A 21,367-nucleotide genomic window follows, 5' to 3' on the forward strand; every position below is an offset into this window, starting at 1 on the left:
TTACTGATTCTATGTTAAGCCAGAGACACAACAAGAATGTGACGAATGAAACACAAGAAGGAGCTTGATTTACATAGAATACATGACTCCTGAGAACTGAGACAACAAGAGACAAGTCAATATTTGTGTTCGGCCACAGCAGCTTGATTCCACATGGCAGCCGATTATAGCCACTGGCCTCTGGAAGGGAGCCAGCAGAGCAGGGAGCCGCTGGTTTGAAAAGGAGCAATGTGCCAAATCAGGGTGGATTAAGATCAAAAGGTCCCAGTGGTTTGGTTCTAAACTTAACCTCAGTACTCTGCCCTCTGTAAACAGAGCTTAAAAACAAAATCTGCTTGGACAGAACGTCAATGTTTTACAGCAGGATCGATGATAGCCTTTAGTCTCTGATCTTGTCTGCATGTCTTTTGTGTGCAAGGATTGTATCATTGTATGTTTTATGTTGCCATCTATTTTCTCCATGACCCTGTGCTGTTTTACAGAGGGACCTTCAGAGTAAAAGACTGAATAATTAAAGAACTTCTATCCTTTTTCAAACTATATAGGCTCCAGCAGTAAAATGTGAACCTTATTACAACACTCCATCATTCAAGGGATTATATTTGATGCAGTGTCAGCAATCTTAGAAAATTGTAAACACAAAGACTGAAATGACCAAGCTGCCAAATCTTCCCTCCATCCTTGTTTTACAAAGTTAAATTCTTTGTACTAATCAGGTGACTCCAGAGCTGTCAGTCCCTGCTGGAGCTGTTCTGGCCCCTCTATGTAGACTACGGTCCAAACATCCAAGCTGAAATGTATTTATTGAAAATAAATCTTTGGTTCAAAATGTGCAAAAAAACAAAATGTAACCAAAAGAAATAATTACCTCTTCAATCAAGAAAACTCTAAACACACAAAGTGCCCACTGAGGCTCAGAACATTACAGATCAGAAATGTGGTGAATTAAGATTCAGGCAGTCAACCAGCTTCAGTTTCAACTCATTTGAACAAAGAACTGTCTTCTCTTAAATGAAGTCAAATATGAATTATTCAAACATACAACTATGGTTATATAGAATGAAACAAAAACAAAGAGGCCTCAAATGGCAGTGACAAACATTTACAAAGGAAAAATACACAATGTAACCACACACTCACAAGTTAAATACAATTCAAACACACACCCTGTCCCAGATCAACCCTGTATCAAATATAAAAATAAAGAGTCAATACTGAATTGTTGCTGTTTGAAATCACATCAATGCTACACAATAGCAAGGGAAAGCAAAACACTGACACAGTCCAGTTTGTTGTGAAACTACAGAAAAGCACAATGGTCGTCTTCACGTCTCCACTGAGCCCGAGGCTGCGGAAGAACAGAAAAAAAAGTGCAAAAGGAAGCCGAAGTCATGGTTTACACCCATCTGGAATGTTTGAGAAATATAAACCATTAAATATGTCTCCGTTTAGTAACCCTAGCTTATTTCCCCCTACCTAATAAATATCTTCTGGTCTCATTCATTCAGACACGTATGCAGCGTGTGTGTCGTGTTGTGGAGCGCGTGTGGAAATGGATTTGAGGAAGAGTTTGTTTATACAGAGGTTGTGCAATAATCACAAAATGAAGAAAATGTCTTTCCACCTTCTTTTGAGGAGGAAACGGCACTTTACCAAGATTGAATGTCAACGCTACAGTCGGCCGTCAGTAGTTGAGGATCTGCACATCAAACAGGTCGCAGACTCCCTCATGGTCGTCCAGGTTGAAGCTGTAGTCCATGTCTGAATGCACACAGAGAAACACTCAATATACAAGACAAAGTGTGATGTATTTACATTCCAGATATTCTTTTAAGCTTCAGTAACCATTGCAGAATTGAATAACAAACACAAGCACATTTCCTCAAGCCAGGTGTTGACATGCTCACCATCAGTAGACATTAGCTCATCAAATAGGTCAACAACTCCTACAGGGAAATAAAAACGGCACATTTTTCAGTTTCTACTCCACAGTGTGATGAAGAAGCATCAGCTTTTACCAGAAACACCACAACTGGATCAAATCTTTAAGGAAGGCAAATGTATTCTTTGGCCATTTTCTCTAAACACAAATGTGAAATGAGTAGAAAGCTTCCACAGTCCCATAAGTGGAACAAATGTGCAGAAAGCTTAAATTGCCCTTAGGCCCCACTGCTGCATGCAATTACAGAATGAACCCCATGGAGTCTAACTGGACTCACACTCTCGTCCCTCCGTGTCTCTCACCTTCTCTCTCCTCCTTCATGTACTCTCCAGCAGTGTTGAGCTTCAGCAGGTTGCTCATATCCAGTACAGACTGGAACTCCTCACCGGGCTCGTCCATCTGCTGCAACAGAACCGCCGCAGACTGAGAGTCGCACTCTGCAGGGAGGAGGGGAAGGAAAGGAGACACATTAAGATGAGGCAAAGTCACACAGGTTTACACTTTCTAATTCCTGAGCTGCAAATCTGGTCAAAGATGGTCAGAAAATTTGTATAAATAAGAGTGTAAAGTACAAATTTGAGCGAAAAACAAGGCATTTTCCCTGGAATTTGTTCAGTGTAGACAACAGGAAGCAATTTAAAGGGCATAAAGTGTTTGATTTTTGCAGCTTACAGGGAGAACTCACACTAGAATCACATTTCTCCAGCAAGACAAAGCCATCATTCACACACTAATCCTCCAATCTAAGGCAAAGCACATCCATACCCATCTGTGCATCAGGAGGTGTGGGTGAGGGTGTCAGCACGTCATGTTCAGGCAGCGCCGCCTGGTGGTCGGAGCAGAGGGAATCCTGGCCGCAGTAGGAAGAGGTGGCGTTGAAGACGTACGAGGACGCGGACAAAGGGAACGTCTGCGGCCCGGCGGGGGTGCTGGGAGGAGTCGGCACGGCACAGATGTCGTTGGTGGGCGGCACAGAGAAGACCACTGGTTTGGCAGAAGCAGAGTCCCTGTTGATGAGCATGACCTGGATGGGGGCCGACTGGCTGCGTAGGTTGACCTGGTACTTCTGACCACTCTGACCCTAGGGGGCAGCAGCCTGGAGATTAGGTTACGGTCATAAAGAGTAGGATTCTATACCAGACAATACAGGAGCATCTTGCATCATCTTGTTGAGGAAATACAAAGCATGCGTCACAAGCAAATAAACATAAATGAGGTTTGAAACTCATCTTCCTCATCACTACATCACACTGCTGCCTGAGGTCTGTGCCTGCTAACGACACACTTCGTCTTCACTGTTACAGCAAAGATGCCGCAGCTTCATCAAGCACGTCTGTGAGAAGAGACCAACCATCTCTGGCAGCGGCACCTCCAGCTGAGTCCCGGCAGGAGCCACCACAGCAAGGAGAGTGTCTCCACTGAAGGCGTCGCAGATGTCCTCAAACGTCACAAATTTATACGTGGAGAAGTGTTAAGGCAACCGAAACTGGATTGGTTAGCAGAAGAGTGGAGACAATACACTGGAAACACAAGACTGGGAGATTAGTGCGACTCAGGATTAGCCCGTCTTCAATTTCACAAAAGCAATCACATCTTTAATCCTCGCTTTATGGCATTTACTCTGCTCAATAAGCAAACTATGTTTAAAGGTCGAGGTCAGCTTGAAGGATTCAACACAGTAAGGGGTTCAAGCCTACAGTATCAGGCTGATCATGACATCAACTGTAAGGTGCCATGAAGGATATGCAGTGCAGACTGGATCGTGGTTCAGGTGTTTGATGTTCTCCTCCAGCCAAGCTAGCTGGTTGTCCAGCTCTCTCTCTTGGGCCTCCAGCTCAGAGATCTGGGCCTTCAGCAGCTCCACCTGCTCCTGCGCCTCCTGCGTCTGGCTGCCCGTGTTCTCCCCACTGGACAAGAGCAAGATGAAGGATGAGAGAAGAGAAGTATAGGACAGCAAATGGATATCAATGCAAATCTGGGCAATTTGGTTGGGAAAGTTTGTCATCTACATCTACTTCTAATTCTTGTCTTTGAGTTTCTAAAAATAATGAAGAGCTAAAAACATAACAAGCCGAGAAAACAGAGTGTATTTTTCCAACCTCCACTGGATTATATTCTTGTCTTTCTTCTCGATCAACCCCACACCTTCCAATACATTGGTGATGTCATAGATCCTCCTCTTCTGCTTCACTGCCAAGCTATCTGCAGCCTGTTCAGTCAGACAAACGTTTTCAACAAGGGTGTTACTGAAAATGTCACTTCACCAGAACAACATGACAGCTGACACGACTCGGGTTTTTTCAAGACCTGAAATTCCTGTGGGAAACAATGCGGGAGGTGGGAGGGGAAAAAAGGAGAGACCTCTGCAAACCCAAAAAAAAAAGGATTTGGCAAATTAAGCAGCACAAACAGCAAATCAAACCCCTTGGCAGATGAGGTTGAGTTATACAATGGCAGAGGAGGAAGGAGGAGGGAAAGGGGCCGAGGAGCCTGCTGTGTAAACATTACCCAGCTTTGGCGCGCAAGAAGAGAGGGAAAACTCCTCATCATCACCAGGACGAAGAGGTTAAATTGTAAGTAATTCTTCAGGTGGCTCTACAAAAGAATACAGCTAAAATAACTCCAGGAAGCTGTTGGTATACAGTCAGAGCTTCCGAGGTGAAAATAAGGCAATTTACTCAGAATTTGGTGTTTTACAGCCGGAGAATAATCTGAGAGAAGATAAGGAGCGTGGGGAATAATTGGCGTCCCCTGATAAGATGACATGAATTCAAAGGAGACTGTAGAGATAAAAGGGTGCTTGGCTGTCAGATAAGCGTCATGGTGACAGTGTAAACACGGTCCCCAGGCCTCACATGTTGAGTCCCCAAATTTGGGGGTCATATAAGTTTAATGAACTGGTTTGGCATTAAATTTGGTACATCTGTTTAATGTTTAACACCACAACAGCAATAACTCTGCATGTAGTGTTTGCTTTTGTAATTTTGTATTGGAATCACATTATACTGAGGTATAGTTAGGTAATGTTGCTCCTATTTTGTATGTCAACAGGAAGGCCACAATTTCAATACTTACAATAGTAAAATAACACAAACTCTAGCCTACAAAATGGTGAAGAAACGCCATTTAAATTGAAAAATACAGACTATTGTATTCCATGGGGTTGTTGGTCAACATGTACCTAATACAGAGGTATCTGTACGGAGAGGGAGCAGAAAGAAACGATACAAACTCGAGCTCTAACCTTCATTTTAATTGTTGTATTGTCATGAACCATTTTAAACTTTTCTTAACCGCTAGCAAGTTGTTGTTGTTTGGCTCCAACATGAAGCAGCCGAGTAATGGCGGATAGTCCACCTGTAAAACAAACCAGTGCACCTCACCGGCGAACCTGAGCGGTGGCCCTTTGTTCACCTCCGCTGCCTGGGGGAACTTTCAACTCCCCGAAAAACAAAACCAGCACATATCACTGAACCGAAGCTGCTCTCGACGCTCCACTAACCACTTTCAAGTCAAGGACGCCATCCTTCGCCTCCTGAAGCAGACTGACAAACTTCATGGTGAGCAGCCCCAAACTTTTCTCGTGGCGGCTCGGTGTCGAGCGGACGGTCTCGGTTGTCTCAAACTCCATCTTCTCTCCACGTATAAAAGGGAAGCCTTACAAATTGCACTTGTCTATCTTACTCTGGCTACAAATACAGGACATTTCTTCCCATTCAATGACTCCGCTAAGGCACATTAGCGCTACGACGTCAGCGTCCGCACGGTTTTTAAATAAACGCACGTTACGTTAGATTACCCGTTGCTGTGGTAACCCTCGAGCCGTCCCCTCCCCTCTCCGCCTTGGCTCTGCCCCTCCCCTCTGTCGATTCCACCTGACCCCACGACAATTCGTCGTCTGCCCAACCAATCAAAACGACAGGAAAATATGTTAAGCCAATCGCAATCCTTTAGTCCGTGAGGTCGCTATGGTGGCTTTTACTTCGAAGTTTTACTGCCTGTTGAATATAAAAACAATACAAATTTAATACACACCATAAAGCATCAGGCATGTTTTGCTAAATAATTACATTTTAATTTTATATCCATTTCCATAAGAAAACGCCCTGTGAAATGCTGAAGAAATGTCTGTAAAATGTTGGTTTTTGTACCTGTGCCAAAAGAACATCCAGAACAATACCTGTGATTGCTTGCAATGTCTTTAAGTCTTTTATTGGATAATTTATGTGTAAAAAAAAGTAGGTCAATAACTTAGCATAAAAACAAATAAAATTAACTTAATTAGTACAAAACACAAATGACCTCCAAAGGGCCTTAACTTCAACTGAAGTCATTTAATGTTAAAAGTCTTTAAGTACACTGGTGAGACGTTTCATTTTCTCTTCCATGAGCCTTTTGCTGGTTTCCGTCTCCACCAGGAGCTGACGCATCTCCTCCTCCACTTCAAACACCTGAGGAAAATATACAGGCAGATATGTAAACAAGTACATACATTTTTAACTTGTTGTAAAATGGCAGAATTAGAGCTAAGACATCAGACACTGGTTGCAACTAGAGAGGCCCATTTTACTCATTATGCAATCGAGTCATGAAACCCTGATGAAATGCTTCATCTTAACTGACGGCCAACATCAGTGAGTCTTCCTCACATCCTTCTGTCCAAAACCGACAGTGAATGATTTGCTATGTCAAGAGTGTAAACATTGTTCACTGAAAAATGTATCCTTTTATGCATAATGCATCAGAAATAAAATGGTGAACCAAGCAATAGAGGTTATGAATATATTTTCTTGCTTGGCTATTTGCATCCATTAAAAACAGCTTCAAATGTGTCCTTCTGCAGTGGGAAAGAAAAAGATTAACACTGGAAAAACGTAATTGTCATAGTCGAACACACATTAGCCATCATGCGTCAAGTTGAATTAAAAAGCCTCTATGCTGTACCTTCTGATTGGTTTCTTCTATCTGCTTCTGTTTAACATTAGCCAGCCGTAACATTTCAGCTTGATGGGCAGCTTGGATGGATTCCAACTGTCGACGAAATGCATCATCCACACAGTGTAACTTCTCCACTGCAGCTCTGAAGGACAAATGACCACAAACAGGATAAGGCACTTGGTGGATGGTTTCCAAAACTGGCTTGCAGTATAATAAACACGTCTTTGTTTTTGATTGGATGGCCCCAGAAATGAAGCACTAAATCTGCAGGGGAGGCCTACCTGCTGCTAATCTGGTTTCAAGGGCAAAAACACAAATATTCATTAATTTGAACTTACACTGTCTAATCATAAGGGGATATTGTCTTGCGGACTTCCTACACAACAGGATATTACAGGAATGTGGGAGTGCTCCAGTTAGGTCATAAATGTTGATCATTATCTAACACAGTAAGCGATTGTAAATGGATACAGAATCCTGAGTAGATTCCCCTTCCCCTCATATCATTGCATACTTGTGTGATTCTGTTGCTTTATCCCTTTCCTCCATCAGTAATCTTTCCTTGGAGTCAAAGTTCTCCTTCTTGGACTTCACCTGGCTCTCCAGCTTGGTCAGCAGCTCTTCCTGCTCTTGCCACCTCTTACTGTAAGCACTGGAGAGAGAGAGAAAAATATTGGAAAAATGGTTTAATTGATGGCCGATGGTTGAAAAATGAGGCACGAGTGCACATTTTCCAAGTTTTCCCAGAAATTGTTTCAGTCCGACTGGGGTGTGTTGTACCTGTTAAGTCTTTTGGCCTCTTCCAGCTTCACCTCTTTGTCCTCCAGCAGCTCTTTTAATTCCTGTTTGCGGAGGATGAGCTGATCCAGCCGCTCCTTCAGCTCGGCCAGTGGAGACGTCTCCTCATCCAGCTGTTGTTGGAACCTCTTCTTGGCCTGGACCGCCTCTTCATGCAGCCTATGAATTTGCTCCTCTCTCTCCTGCACGGCCTAAAAACAGGAAGATGAGGTTGGGGTGGGGGAGGAAGAGGAGATGTGACAAAAGAGGAATTCACGACAAAAAGAGTCATAAAAGACTGCGTTATGCTTTAATTGGAATACTATCATACACGAGTGAGAACTGTCACGGGATAAAGACAACATAGGAAGAGTTACATGCAGCTAAACATACTCCAGTTTAAAATGGCTAATATATGGCAACAAAATATAGAAATTAAACATGGGTAGTGCATAACAGAGGCCGGAGGACAATGCAGGTTAACAGAGGAGACCGGTTCTAGTCCTAATTTGACATGAATTAAAGTAATCTACCTCTTTGAGTTTGCGGATGGTGTCCGTCTGGTCAGAAATGATTTTGGCTTTGATTTTAAGGGCATCAGTGTCGCCCTCATTCTGTTTCTTCTGTGTATCCAGCTCAAGGCTCAGCACCTCAATTCTGGCCTCTAGACGTCCACGATCTTGAGCTAAAGATGCTCCTGAAAACGGATAAATTAATAGATTACCACATCAAAATGATCTTTAAACAGTACTTTGTGTGTAAGAGCGTGTCTCAAAAAACATACCACCAGATGGCAGACTTATCTTAAAATGAATTGAATTAAACGTCAGTACATATTTAATATTTAGCCACACAGTTGCTGGCCCATTGTTCACTCTGAAGTGGGAGCGCTTGGATGTCTGTAAGTGAGTCACTTTGCCCCTGACTAAGATGGAGCATCCACCTAACCTGCATGACAGATCAAATGAAAACACAAGGGAACTACAATTTTTCGCTAAACGACTTGCTGTCAGCATGCACTATATCCAGAGCAGCAAGCCTGGACCGCTGACTGCCACCATGACCCTGTCCTACCTTGTTGAGCGAGCTCCTGGCCCCAGATCTTCCTCTCTGCCCTGAGGCCGTCTATCACCGACTCTTGAGCTGTGAGCTGAGACAAAAGTCGTGCTTTGTCTTTCTTAAACAGCTCGAGCTGCAGGTTGAGTTGGCGCTCTTTCCCCACCTGTGCTTCCAATGAATGCAGACGGCCCTAGCACACACACAAAGGCAAAGAGAAACACAGTATTAATGATCAACAGCCATCTTTCAGGGATGACAGATGAAAAGGCAGCTGGACCATTCAGTATTCATGATGCCAACAAAATGAACTGATTTGCAAACAAAACCAGACAACTTGATCTAAATGTAATCAGATGGAGCTCCGTCTCTGTGCTGCCAGACCTTGAGATCTTTGACAGCGTCTCCCTTGGCTTTAATGAGTTGAGAGATGCTGTTCTTCTGTTCTTTGACCATTGTTGTAAGTTCTTGCAGCAGGGAGCCGGACTTCTTCTCTGCCTCCTGGGATTGGGCGAGGACTTTCTTCAGCTCCAACATCTCTGCATTCACCTGATCATATGCATCCTTTACCTACAGAAGAGGAACAAGGATGAGGGAGGAATTTAACGTGAAGAAAATATGTAGGAGTTTTAAAAAAAGAGTGAGGGCTAAATCTCATCTGACCTAACAATTTAATCCAATGTCAGGTTTGAAGTCCAACAGAATGGAGCGCTTGACTAGCAATTCTTCAGAACTACCCAAAGGTCATAAACTGACATAAATAATGGAGCAAACTGTGCAGTCAATTATCAGTCAAGAAAAAGATTCCATTTTCTGCGCAGGCTGAATCAAACCCCTAACCCATTATGAGTACAAGTACAAACTAATTACAATACAATTATTTTGTATAGCTTTCATCCTGTGGCAATCACGGCTTCTCCTGAGACTAATTATTCTAATTCAACCTGAGATTTCATCATTAGACTGAAAAAACACCACAAAGCCTCTCTTGATTGAGGTCAATTATGGGTCAAACCGTTTTCGTAGACACAAGAACTATTTCCCAGATGGACTCTGTAAAGAATAAAAGTACGTCTAACATTTAAAAGTACAACTTTCCCGTGTCTTCGTCATCCGAAAACAAACCTCAGAAAAGCGAGTAGCCTCGATGATAAGCGCCATGCGGAATTCGTTCTCCAGAGCTGCGTACTGCTTCCTCCCCTCTGCCAGTTTCTCCTCCAGCTCTGCGTGTCTGTGGGAGTGTTTCTGTTCCACTGATGCAATTTCTTTCGACACTGCCTCACTGAAGTCTGAGCCTCCAGGTAGCAACCGCAACCCCAGCTCCTTTCTGTGAAACAAACAATACAAGTGAGGATAGAACAACGACCTGTTGAACCAGCTGGAGGAGGATACTTTGTCATAACATTTCAAAGTGGGACACAAAAACAAAAAAGTTTCAGGCAAGAATCTGATTGAAGAAATAGAAAAAGACCCATTTAGCATGAGATTAATATTCAGTGATGAACAATGATAATTATTCATGCTGAAAGACCAACAGTGTTCTTCTGTAAGTCCCTCACACTGTTTGGGCGTACCTGTGCTCTTGTTCCCTGGATGCCAGCAGCTCATGCAGCTGGTGCAGCTTGTCTTTGTGCTGACGTCCTGTGGCTCTTTGGAAATCCAACTCCTTCTTCAGAGTTGCTGCCCGCTTCTCCAGCTCCTGGTACCGCTTCATCTGAACCAGGTCAGAACATGTTATGCCCAAGCGGCTCACGTATGGGCCCGATTATGTCTCTTGCTGAGGGTTGGAAATGTACGGCCCTGTCTGCTGAATACTTTATCAGTCTACATGTACTTTATCCCCAGGATGAATTGCTGAACTACTGTATTGGTATGATGAAAACTGATCCCTTGTCATTCCTTCAATATTTAGTTAGATCTAACATGAGCAGCATGATCCTACATTAAGTCTACATTAAGATGAATCTATATACTCAGCTATCAAGGCATTGACTGTTTGGAATAGTAAACTAGCTACCTCCCCGGCCCTGAGCGTCTCTGCACGAGACAAGCTGTCCTCCAGGCTGCACAGTGCAGTCTTGTGTTGGTCTTCACTGCTGTGGCTCTGTTCCAGTTGCCGAGTGAGGGCCTGACACTTCCCCTCAAGCTCCTGCACACGGCTCTGCAGGCCAGAGCGCCCCGAGCGCTCCTTCAGCAACATGTCTTTGAGCCTGCAGGGAAGAAATCCGAATACAGATGTTTGTTTTCTTGTTTTAAATTCTATCTTACTGTCAGAGCGATGACAAGAGGAATATGACATTAACATTAAAACTCTCTAATCCCAAAGAAGAAGACAAATGTAAACAGGAGGGCAGTGTGACAGTACAGGAGCAACAACAAGCATTAAAGATTGAGGGAGCATTCAACTAAGAGACCAAAAACACACAGAGTGAGTGTTGTGTATCAAATGTGCTGTAATGAGTCATTACTCTGTAATCTGTCCCCTGATGAGAGATGGAGCCAACACTAACAACCCTGTTCAGTGTCATTAGAAAGTGACGGTTAAGATTGATTTGTGTAATACTCGTGACATATGCTTGTCACCCGGCCTCTAATTACAATCATAATGCAGATTAATCTCAGCAAAGGGCGACGCAGGCAAGGACAGTGCAGACAGTTAAACATGCTTCTGCAGTTCGGTCTGTGCGGCACCGAAGCAAGGACGCTCTCAGCCAATATGGTCTCACATGTGTAGCCAGAGACAGGACTATTTAATTATAGGCAATTATACCCTCTGCAATTTAAATATAAGGTATATGAGCAGGGTGGGTGAGTAGGTTAATGATCTTTGTACCAAACAGCTCCATTATCCCAGAAGACTGTGGGCTCAGTTTAAGCTTTGGGACATTGATAGTGAGGAACTTTAATGGTTAGATGGATATTCATTGTTGAGAAATGAGACAGGCAGCGCGCTGAACTCTCAGGAGAGGCAACGAAAAAGATGAAGAGGATAGAAATGGATGAGAATCCATTATGCAGTTGACAACTAAAACCCCTGAGAGACAAGCTCAATTATCCTCTTTCATATCTGCTTCAAAGCTCTGTCTCCTCTGTGTGTGTGTGTGTGTGCGCGTGTGCGTGTGCGTGTGCGTGTGCATGTGTGTGTGTGCGTGTGTGTGTGCGTGTGTGTGTGCGTGTGTGTGTGTTCTTACCTGTCCGTGGTGTGCAGGGCCATGCTCTGAAGGTCTTTTTCCTCACTGACCTGTTGGTGCAGGCTTTTTAGTTTCTCTGTCATCTTGGTCACAGCCTGTTCAGCCTTCCAGCGTCTCTCCCTTTCCTGGTCACGCTCCTCCACAATGGCCTGAGCAAATACACAAAACATAAAAACAAAAATGAATGATGATAGTGTGCAGCTTGTATATGGTTGCATAATCTACATTACATCTAATCAATACATATAAAAGCTGCGTCCTGTACCCTGTAGGTTTCCTCCTGCTCCACAATGGGCCTGGTGCTGGGCTTGGAGGTCCAGGTAGCTTTCAGTGGCCCCCTTCCTGCTGGCCCTGCTGTGTGTGGCCCCCCTGCATCCCCACACTTCCTCCTGGGAGACTTTGACTTCGGCTTCTCCCAATCGCTGCGCATGAAACAAATCAGAGGTATTGAACCGGCAGTAAAATGGATTATAAACAGCCCTGGAGCAAACGTTTGCCTCAGAAAAGGTCAGAGCCGCTGACTAACAGACTTTTATAGGTACATAAAAGTTTGAATAACCTTGGATTTGATTTTTTTTGCTAATATTTAAAAATAACCTTGCTTTTTGATGAGGACAGTCGGGAGTTAAATTACTGAATCCTAAGCACTTGTCATCAGCGTCTGATGAAGGAAGATGAGGGGGTTGACCGTATCGGCACAATCGTTAATCATGCGAGAGGGGATGACAGCTGTAATTTCAAACACAGGGGAGGAAAGTATATTACGTCGCTCTGAGGGTAAAAAATGATTGCCCCCTTCCAACTGTGGGGTAAAAGGATTTGCTTGATCATCAGGTTTGTAATGACAGTGCATGATAAACAACATGGAGATACTGCTTGCTGCACTCTCTGTTGTCCTTAATGACTAAGAATGCAGACTTGGCGATATTATAAACACCTCTTTGTCAGCAAGCGTGCATGAACGTGATTAAAATACACACCGCAGCGTTGTTACAATGCCTACAAGCACTCACACACTTCAAGCTTTGTTTTGATGTTTCGAAACTCATCAGGGTAACGTTTGGGTTTCAAGACGACGGCGTTGAGCTGGGAGGAAAATTGGGCATTCTGAGATTCGGTTACCAACTTGTGGGAATTAAACTTTAAATACGATTGTTAATCAAATACGTTTGCAGCAGAGTAATAAAACCTGACAGCTAAATCTTCGGAGTGTTTGGTGCAGAGTTATGCAGGTACGTGAATCACCTGTCTGATCTCCCGCCCTTCACGCTAGTCTTCCCTGCTGTGCTGTAGCGACGCTTTGGGATCCTGCTACGCCTCTCCTTGTCCTTCCCGCTCTCACACTCGCTCTCTGACGTGCGGTCCGTGTCCCTCTTGGCCTTCCGCACTGTCACCACCGCGTGTGTACAGCTGCTTGAGTTGTTACCTACAGGCGCCTTGATAAATATTACAGAAACACCAAATAAGCGACTAAATAAATATTTAGCTGTGCTCTAGTTTGGATGAATACATACTTAAAAATTAAGCAACACTCAAGGCAGCTGTCAAGTACTGTGACTTAGCCTCATTACGGTTCCCAAACACAATTCTGTTTTATCCCCCAACTGTTCTTGAATGAGGTGGTGATGAAGATATGCACCTGGCGCTTCTGTAACAGCTCGGAAATCTGATGTTCCAGTTTCCTGATGCGTTGATCGTTAACGGGATCTGCTGGTTCAGCCACACCGGCCTCAACCGGTGGGGGATCTGGACTTGTGATCGGATCTGTGTGTTCTGCAGTAGCAATGCGCTGATGAAACTGGGTCAGCACTCCGTCTATGCGAGGTGTGGCGATGTGAGGAGCGCCCCCTCTGGCCTGCAATGAAAGCTAAATGTTAGTTATTTTTTTGCATTTCAATGAAACACATTCTTGTTTTCAGCATTTCATGGGTAAGATACAGAATTAGATGAATGTTGAGCTTAGACAAAGACATTACCGCTTCGTTGGTACTAGTATCTGAAGAGCCCAGGAAGTCCACAAAGTCCTCCAGACCAGGAATATCAAGAGGATTGTACCCGCCTGGAGGAGATGGATTCCCCAGCCGGTCCAAACCATCCAGAACAGAGATCTGAAGCAATGACTGCAGAACAATTTCCCTGTAACCTGGGGTAGCACATATACAGCAACATTGGTGAAGCCTGACCAGAGTCCACAGCAAAATGACCACAAGCATGTTTACCTAAATGTAGAACCAGTAAATAATATACTCGTCAGGTTTGGGCAGCAGACAAGATTGTTACACACACTAATTCCCTTTCATGACATATAGTACCTGGTGAAGCACAGATGGGATTGTTTATGTCATCCTTGGTCAGAGTGATCTCTTTTAACCCTTGCAATCCCAGCAGGCATTGCAGCAGGTGGTTGACATTGTCCAGGCAGTTGCCATGGAGACTAAGGTGCTTCAGCTTACATTCTGGACCATGAAGGTACAGCAAGCCTTACAGGAACACAAGTCAATTTCACCACCAATGTTTTGATCATTTGTTAAACGTTTAACGCAGTATAAATACATTAAATAAACTTTGATCTGTTTGATATTCAACTCACCTGCGAGGCTATTTATCTGGTTGTGAGACAGGTTCAATCTTGTTATGTTCACAAGGCCATTGAGTCCTGAGGAACAGTGAGTGAGCAACACAACGGTGTCAAAGTAAAGAACAAACTCGGTGATGAAGAGATATTAAACCCAGAAACATTTATTACACGAGTAAAATGGCGACTAAAATCTCACCTTCAACCTTGGTGATCAAGTTGCAGGATAGATTCAGGGTCCTCAGGGAAGTCAGGGAACTAAGACCCTCAATCTTAGATATGCAGTTAGAGGAAAGGTCCAAGTGCAGAAGGTGCCAAGCTGAGCTGAGGCCCTCGATCCTGGGTATGTGGTTGCAGTGCAGAGTGAGTGACGTTACAGTCGGACTCAGCGGGACCTCGTGCAAACTACACAGAGAGCAAGGGCACAGTGTGACATCATCAAGGTCCTAAACAGATTTAGTATGGAAACAGACTTGGGGGTTGCAGTTTCCAGAGTAAAGGAAACGCAACTGCATCGAGGCAAAAACTAGAGTCATATTGTCTGACGGTGAATAATTGTGCCGGATTCTTTACAACAAAACAAACCAATAGAATTATGGTTCGTGCTGTGTTAACCAAGCGCTCCACAAGTGACATTACAAACAGAACAGTAAGCGTGGAGGTGGAAATGTGACTTTACCTTGCTATCTTCCTGTCAATAAGACTCAGCTCTCTGCCGCCCATAGCGACAAGTAGTTTACTCGCTAATGGCTTAGCCACAGTTAGCTACAGAAGTCAAACAAAGTATCGTCCAGAACGAGGCACACGTATTCCGCAAGACATCAGACTCTCAGAGCCTTAGCTACATTTACAAGAGTTGTTGTTGTTTAGCGTCCGTTGCAATTGAACGAGCCGCTTTCAGTGCGTAACTTCCTGTTTTGCGTTACGTTGTGAGCAGTGACTTCCGGTTATCTTACGTGGAAGAAATGCTGCGTTCGTATGTTCAACGGAAGGTCGTAAATAACAAAATGTAAAGTGGTACCTACGTCTTCTTGGTTTTATTTAGCATATATCCTTGCAGACTTCCAAAAGTGAAAAGGTCACAAGTGGTAAGCTGATCCAGGGAACTGGAGTTTTACTTGTAAATACAACTTCAGCGGGCGATTGGTTTCAAATCGACAGTTGTTAATGTGGTGTTCCCTAAATTCCCATACCAACATAAATGCATCATAATATTAAAACGAACTATCTACCAAAATCATGGTTTGTCCTACATTTAAGGTATTGTTATGTTACACGTTTGTACAAAGCATCTGCCAAATGACTAAATGTCTAAAAGTGTAATTAGTCATGCAGTAATCTAACTTGAGTTCACTCTATGTACTGACTTCAGCTTTTTATGAAGACATTAGAGTGGGATAAAAAAGCTTGATATGAAACACTCTTAACCACAGTATTTTTTATTTCTATGTGATCCTTCATTGAAATTTGGTTGTAAAGCGAAGAACAGGGTGAAACTGAGGACTAACATATTCCCCATGGAGAACCTTGAGCTCACCTCGTTTCTATCAAGCCCTTCAGCAACCATCAGCTCGCACTCCTCATTCTTTCTATATAGGCTGTAGTGGAGAGTGAACATACACAAATAGATTAGGAGCCCTACTTGCTAAATTATTTAATGCGGAGTATCTGTCAATCTTTTCAATGAACTGCAATAATAGTCTTTTCATTATTTAATTCCAAAAATTGGAGATACCAGCACTAGATAAACCAGTGGAGCAAAGAATGTTGCCTTCACCTTCCTCAGACCACAGTAGGAGAACCAAAGTCCTTCCCCCAGTCAAAACAGTATAGTAAGTAATTAATAAGTATCAGCATAAATACTAATTTTAGTACTGCACTGGAAAAAATACCTAAGACAGAGGTGTGTGGCAGTGTCAAAATGAAATATATCAACTTTCACCAAGGCAAGATTAAGATTGTGATTGAAGATAGTCCTTGTAATTCTGGAATAATTCATGAACACTTAATTAAATATAGATGGTGCCTTTGCCATATACTGTTATTCATAAATCTTCAACACAACGTTGGTTGGTCGTGGTGTATACTTACTCACCTATGACTAATCACACGTCCCAACCCCTTTTATACTCTGAATATCTCCAGCAGCTACATGCCGGTAAATAATAATTCAGTTCATCACACAAGGAAATTTGTCCATAATAGAGGAGATGCATGACTGATCATAGTTCTCATTGGCCATCAGCTGGCCGCTAATATTAGAGCCAATTATACCTGCAACCCAGCCAACGGCCCTGCTTAACCTGTGAAAATGATGATCTGGTGCGAAAGAAGTGAGTAAATTAGAAATACCATCTGCTACTGCCTCACCTCCACTTATCTCTCAAGGGCACGGTGTAAAAACATGAGGGTAAACACATCGTCACAGGCGACATAAGGGCACTGGATAATGCACAGGAATTCTATAATTAAACCAGAGTGGAGAGTTTATCCTTTGTGTTTATCCTCCAGTGTTCTTCTGTGCCTTTACTTTCACCTTGATACTCCTATATTTCTGTTCCAACGCTCTGGGTTACAAAAATAAACTTTAATAAGAGTTGAGTTTGATTCTGTGCAGTTCCTGAGGTTTTTTTTCTCCAAATCTTCAGTGAAAATGGGTTTGTGAGCCCAGGGTGGAAGTGTGTTTTGTGTTGAGCAGGACACAGTGTCCTCAGTGATTTGGGGAGACGAAAGACACATTCAGGCACAGGCAGAGGAAGTCCAAGGGTTCAACAGTGTTTGAGAGGAACAGATTTATTTCAAAAACTCAATTTCCATCCATAGCTGTACAACAGATGCAATGAATAGAAATGATAGGAGCCACATTTCTAACATGCTGGTCATTAAAAATAGTTGTCTTTCACATGTTATTAACCTAAACAGATTTTTAAAATGCTTTCTTGTACGAGTCATGTATAACAAACAATATAGACGTTGTTCAAATGACCTGTGAAGGAATGAAACACTGTACATCTCAGCAAAATAAACAACTAAATCACAGAATGAAGCGTGTCGGTGAAGGTGTTCCTCTTACATTCATATATAGCTCTCTGCCAGCAGCCTGGCTCATCACAGTTTCAATGTACAGAAACAAAACATATATTTGCGCAGGACAGAAGGAGCATTTCATAGTTCACCTGCTTACACAACTATATTTTTATTCACAATACAGACCATTATATAGTAAGCACACAATACATTGCCCTTGTTTCTCAAAAAGGCAATCAGTTTGAATGAAAATTATTGATTGCTCTTTGCAGTCATCTGGATATTAATCATAACCAGCGTTTGATGGGACAAAGAAGCATAAACAAGTTCCACAAACTCCTCCTCTGCTGTCAGACACTCCCCTCATTTCCTCATATAGACCTTCATCAAGAAGGTTTTGCTGGTATCTGATCTTCTATATTCATGTATGCTTCCTTTTCACAACTTGAAATGAAGAAAAGAGAGAGAGAGAAAGGACAGACTAAGGACAAGCTGTGTTGAAATGATTAATCTCCACAGTGGTTTTATGCAGAACATTTTAGATTTAATGAACACCGTGCCCGGGTGCTGAATTTGTTGGATTTAATTTGAAGAGGGCAGGGCCGGCATGGGGCTGTGACCAACTAGAAATAAGAGCGAAAGAACTAAACAGTCAATTATGCCATCCTCTTAATGATCCACGGTGATCAGAGCTGCTTCAAAATCGTTTCTGTTATCGGACACTCGAGGACAGTCGGAGGAAAAAACGTCCGCCGAGAAGCGAATACAATCTCGCAGCTATTTGTTCATGCAATGAAAATCAGGGGGACATTTAAATGTCGCCTGATGGAAAGCGCCGACCAGACAGAGTTCTATCTCTGCCGTCGCTCAGACAGTCATCAGCGGTAAGTGCGGAGATGCAGTGTTTCCTCACAGACGGAGAGAATGACAGGCCATTTACGAGAACGGTGTGAAAGATGAGGTGTTTTTCTCTTTCTCACTCTACTGGAAACTTCTAAGTTGCTATTAGACTACTTATATACACTATATATACATATGGGGGTATTGTGATGTTATAGTGCCAGAATATAACTTTTTGCACGGCTCGTTTGCAAATATTATTCTGCACAAAACAGTATAGTTCACACTGTATGAGGCAGCGTCTAAATACTGACCTTACTCAGTTGTCAATGTCTGATATGTGGCTCTCTACCTGCAATCACCAGGGGGGGGGGAAAAAGTAGTAGGCATTACTCCATCTACACATCATCTCATTCTGTACTTCTGTAGCAACATGAGGTCTGGATACTTTCTGAATTCTCAAACTACGACGGACAGGTCATCAAAAATAAATACATAGAATATTTCCATTATCCAGTTTTGATTCAAATGCCACATATCTGCCAAGTAAAAAGTGCAAAATATCAGAAATCTGTCCCCGTTTACTTCAGTGATGACACAAGACCCGAGGAATGACCCCCAGTATGCTGTGACTCACCATGTCACTGGTGCCTTCATCTTCAAAATCGTCTTCACAGCCATCCGTCATCTCCCCCGCCTCCACCTCCGCCCTCCCCTCCGCTTCCTCTTCACCAGAGTGGTCTGCTGTGTCGCCATGGAGACACTCACACACCTCCTCTTGCTTCCTCTGCATGTCTGGCGAGGAGGGAGAGAGGGAGAGAGAGAGAGACACTCTATATATGAAATAATAGATTTATTGAGTTGATGTTCCATTTTTACTAATCCAACATTTCTTCTTTTCTTTATGACAACCCAAGCCTTCATATTTTATGTCATTTCATCATTTCGATGACTGATCTGCTCCCCTCTTTCATATCCTACCAGCATCAGAACGGTGCTGCCTCTCGATCTTCTCCAGCCTTCCCAGTAGCGAGTCGATCTTTGTCTTGATCTGTGACAGCTCCTTTTTGATTGTCAGAAGCTGGTCTGTCTTCACTGTCAGCATACATGAATAAAAAAAACAAAAAAAAGCATAATCAAAGAGATACTTGATAGGGACACACATTTCTAACAGTAACAGCCTTTGCACACGTCTCAACATGTCCCACTTTCATCCCCGTAAGTGTGTTTGTGGTGCGATCCGTGAAAGGGAATCAGTGCAGGGAAGAGAGGAACGGAGGGCAAAAAGGTGCAAAGAGAGAGAGAGAAGCAGTAACATACGTTTAGGTCCTGTGATAGAAGAGCCAACATTGAGCACTCGGGAAGAGGAAGAGGAGGAGGAGGAAGAGGAAGAACAGGCCCTGACAGGAAGGGAGGATTTGGCTCTGCGTGTGGATGGGACGACCGGTCGCGAACGTTTGATCGGGATGACGGCCCGGGTCGGGGGAACGACGCGACCGTGGTACTCAAACAGTCTGAAGACACCAGAGTGAAATAGAGAAATACAATCACTGCCTTTGTGTTTCTTTAGCAGTAAACTCCTGCAGGCTGTATCTAATAGGCATGCTGGGAAAGATGTCAGGATGATAGTGCTGCATATTGAACAATGCTGCGGCCATTCAATCAAATTCTGCTCCCCATTGCCTGTAACATTTCCAATTGCCAAAATAGCAATAATGGCTCGGAGCAGCATGATTCGACTCTCTGGGATCCTGCAAAGTAGAGGAAGTAAACAAACCGATGAAAATGTCAGAGGGAAGACACATTCTCTGCCTCGCCAGCGTAAATGACCAGCCAGGGGACTATCTGACATTCAGTACTCGCCTATGCAGATAAAAGCATCATTAGTAAGCCCGATGGAGAGGAATAAAAACCTCCCCAATATGACATTCATTACGCCTGTGATAAGGCCCTTATTTCGCCTCAGATGGAAATGGGGCTATTCTGCTCAGAACTCATCTTTATCTAAGTGGCTGGCTAGGAAATGGATGAAGGTGGGAGTTTACTGAAGGGCAAAACATCTGGAAAAAAATCGACGGCGGAAAACTAAACAACGGGATTAAGGACAAAGTAAAGTCTGCGTTTTGTTATTTGCCAATGTCACAGTGGTTTGGACTCACCTGCTGTAGAAATCATCTCTGTAGTAGTCGAAGTCAAACTCGTAGCCACTGTGAGGGCAGAAAGAGAGACAACCGCATAGATTAAGGACAAAAGAGGGAAAAACTGAATCAGAAGAACAGGAGACAAAAGCTAGACATCGAGACTGACTGGAGGAGAAAGTGGGAATTAGGCCATTTGGGATGTTTGAGTGGAAAAAGCCTAAATGAAGAATTCTGCAATGTCTGGAAGGCTCGAATCAGCAACTGCTTATTTAGCCTGTCAAGATGTCGAGTCTGTCAATGTCTATTTAGTTTGCAAAATGCGACAGATGAACAAATATTAGGTTTATTTATATGGCTCCGATAAATAAATACCAGCAGGAGGATGACTATGGAAGAATCAGCAAATTTAGAGGCAGAATCAGTTGTATGTAGAGCAAACAAGGGGAACGTTCCATAATTTAGGAGCAACTGCCTGAAAAGCCAAATTACCCCTAACGAGTCAATTAGAAGACCCAGATCTGTGGTCCTAAGGGTCTGACTAGTCGCATAAGGATGCAGAGGGTTGGAGATGTGCCGTGCAGGGCTCTGGAAAGGGAGCTCCAGAATTTGAAAACGAAAACTCTATCAAATTAAACAGGAAGCCTCGTTGTGACATGAGTGCCCCACTGGAGTAAACAGCTGTATCCTGCAGACACCAGGAGCTCAGTGCAGCAGCAAGTAGGTCATTTAAAGCTGCAGTGGAGTGGGAGGAATGACAAAGAACGAGCTCTTCCTCTTCATCTTCCTCCTCCTTTCTTACCTACTGCACCCTGACTCTCCTTGTGGTAAAAGATGGCATTTTTTGGGGGGGCGAAAAATGTCTAAACGTACCTGTAGAGAG

At 43.3% G+C, this 21,367-nt stretch overlaps 3 protein-coding genes across 3 annotated transcripts in view; all 3 read right to left on the reverse strand.

The window, feature by feature from the left end:
- Positions 1-1,084: 1,084 nt before the first annotated feature.
- Positions 1,085-5,706, reverse strand: e2f5 (E2F transcription factor 5). The gene is made up of 8 exons (XM_076148099.1): positions 5,445-5,706; positions 4,042-4,151; positions 3,688-3,849; positions 3,294-3,402; positions 2,708-3,023; positions 2,245-2,379; positions 1,908-1,946; positions 1,085-1,761 (listed from the first exon to the last, which is right to left on the reverse strand). Exons 1-8 carry the CDS (start codon positions 5,571-5,573, stop codon positions 1,685-1,687), a joined length of 1,077 nt encoding a protein of 358 aa, XP_076004214.1. The 5' UTR covers positions 5,574-5,706; the 3' UTR covers positions 1,085-1,684.
- Positions 5,707-6,173: 467 nt separating this feature from the next.
- Positions 6,174-15,377, reverse strand: lrrcc1 (leucine rich repeat and coiled-coil centrosomal protein 1). The gene is made up of 19 exons (XM_076147458.1): positions 15,159-15,377; positions 14,679-14,884; positions 14,495-14,560; positions 14,217-14,384; positions 13,881-14,047; positions 13,544-13,759; positions 13,150-13,340; positions 12,170-12,326; positions 11,905-12,053; positions 10,731-10,923; positions 10,288-10,427; positions 9,839-10,040; positions 9,098-9,283; positions 8,732-8,906; positions 8,191-8,354; positions 7,661-7,869; positions 7,395-7,532; positions 6,887-7,022; positions 6,174-6,393 (listed from the first exon to the last, which is right to left on the reverse strand). Exons 1-19 carry the CDS (start codon positions 15,200-15,202, stop codon positions 6,283-6,285), a joined length of 3,018 nt encoding a protein of 1,005 aa, XP_076003573.1. The 5' UTR covers positions 15,203-15,377; the 3' UTR covers positions 6,174-6,282.
- Positions 15,378-17,845: 2,468 nt separating this feature from the next.
- The window catches only part of LOC142996717 (RALY RNA binding protein like), a 15,208-nt gene continuing 11,686 nt past the window's right edge, over positions 17,846-21,367 (reverse strand). The window contains exons 2-8 of the mRNA XM_076147748.1: positions 21,358-21,367; positions 20,506-20,553; positions 19,667-19,860; positions 19,328-19,441; positions 18,984-19,141; positions 18,661-18,698; positions 17,846-17,950 (exon numbers count right to left, since the gene is read on the reverse strand). The exon at positions 21,358-21,367 is cut by the window's right edge and continues 66 nt beyond it. Coding sequence (XP_076003863.1) covers positions 18,666-18,698; positions 18,984-19,141; positions 19,328-19,441; positions 19,667-19,860; positions 20,506-20,553; positions 21,358-21,367 — 557 coding nt within the window. The 3' untranslated portion in view covers positions 17,846-17,950; positions 18,661-18,665. The remainder of the gene's footprint in view (positions 17,951-18,660; positions 18,699-18,983; positions 19,142-19,327; positions 19,442-19,666; positions 19,861-20,505; positions 20,554-21,357) is intronic.

This window comes from Genypterus blacodes, unplaced genomic scaffold, assembly GCF_046128005.1.
Source record: "Genypterus blacodes isolate CSIRO-AG114 ecotype Tasmania unplaced genomic scaffold, CSIRO-AGI_Gbla_v1 ptg000005l_1, whole genome shotgun sequence".
In the NCBI taxonomy this organism is placed as follows: Eukaryota; Metazoa; Chordata; class Actinopteri; order Ophidiiformes; family Ophidiidae; genus Genypterus; species Genypterus blacodes.

Bases quoted from the DNA above. Each gene is read 5' to 3' on its own strand.
- e2f5 (XM_076148099.1), bottom strand. From the start codon at position 5,573: ATGGAGTTTGAGACAACCGAGACCGTCCGCTCGACACCGAGCCGCCAC. The intron at 4,152-5,444 runs GTTAGTGGAGCG...CTGACTGAACAG, and splicing joins GCGTCCTTGACTTGAAAGTG to GCTGCAGATAGCTTGGCAGT. The intron at 3,403-3,687 runs ATATCCTTCATG...ACACTTCTCCAC, and splicing joins CACGATCCAGTCTGCACTGC to GTATAAATTTGTGACGTTTG.
- lrrcc1 (XM_076147458.1), bottom strand. From the start codon at position 15,202: ATGGGCGGCAGAGAGCTGAGTCTTATTGACAGGAAGATAGCAAG. The intron at 9,284-9,838 runs GTTTGTTTTCGG...CCTCTTCTGTAG, and splicing joins AGGCTACTCGCTTTTCTGAG to GTAAAGGATGCATATGATCA. The intron at 7,023-7,394 runs GTATGCAATGAT...TTTGTCCTTCAG, and splicing joins AAAGCAACAGAATCACACAA to AGCTGCAGTGGAGAAGTTAC.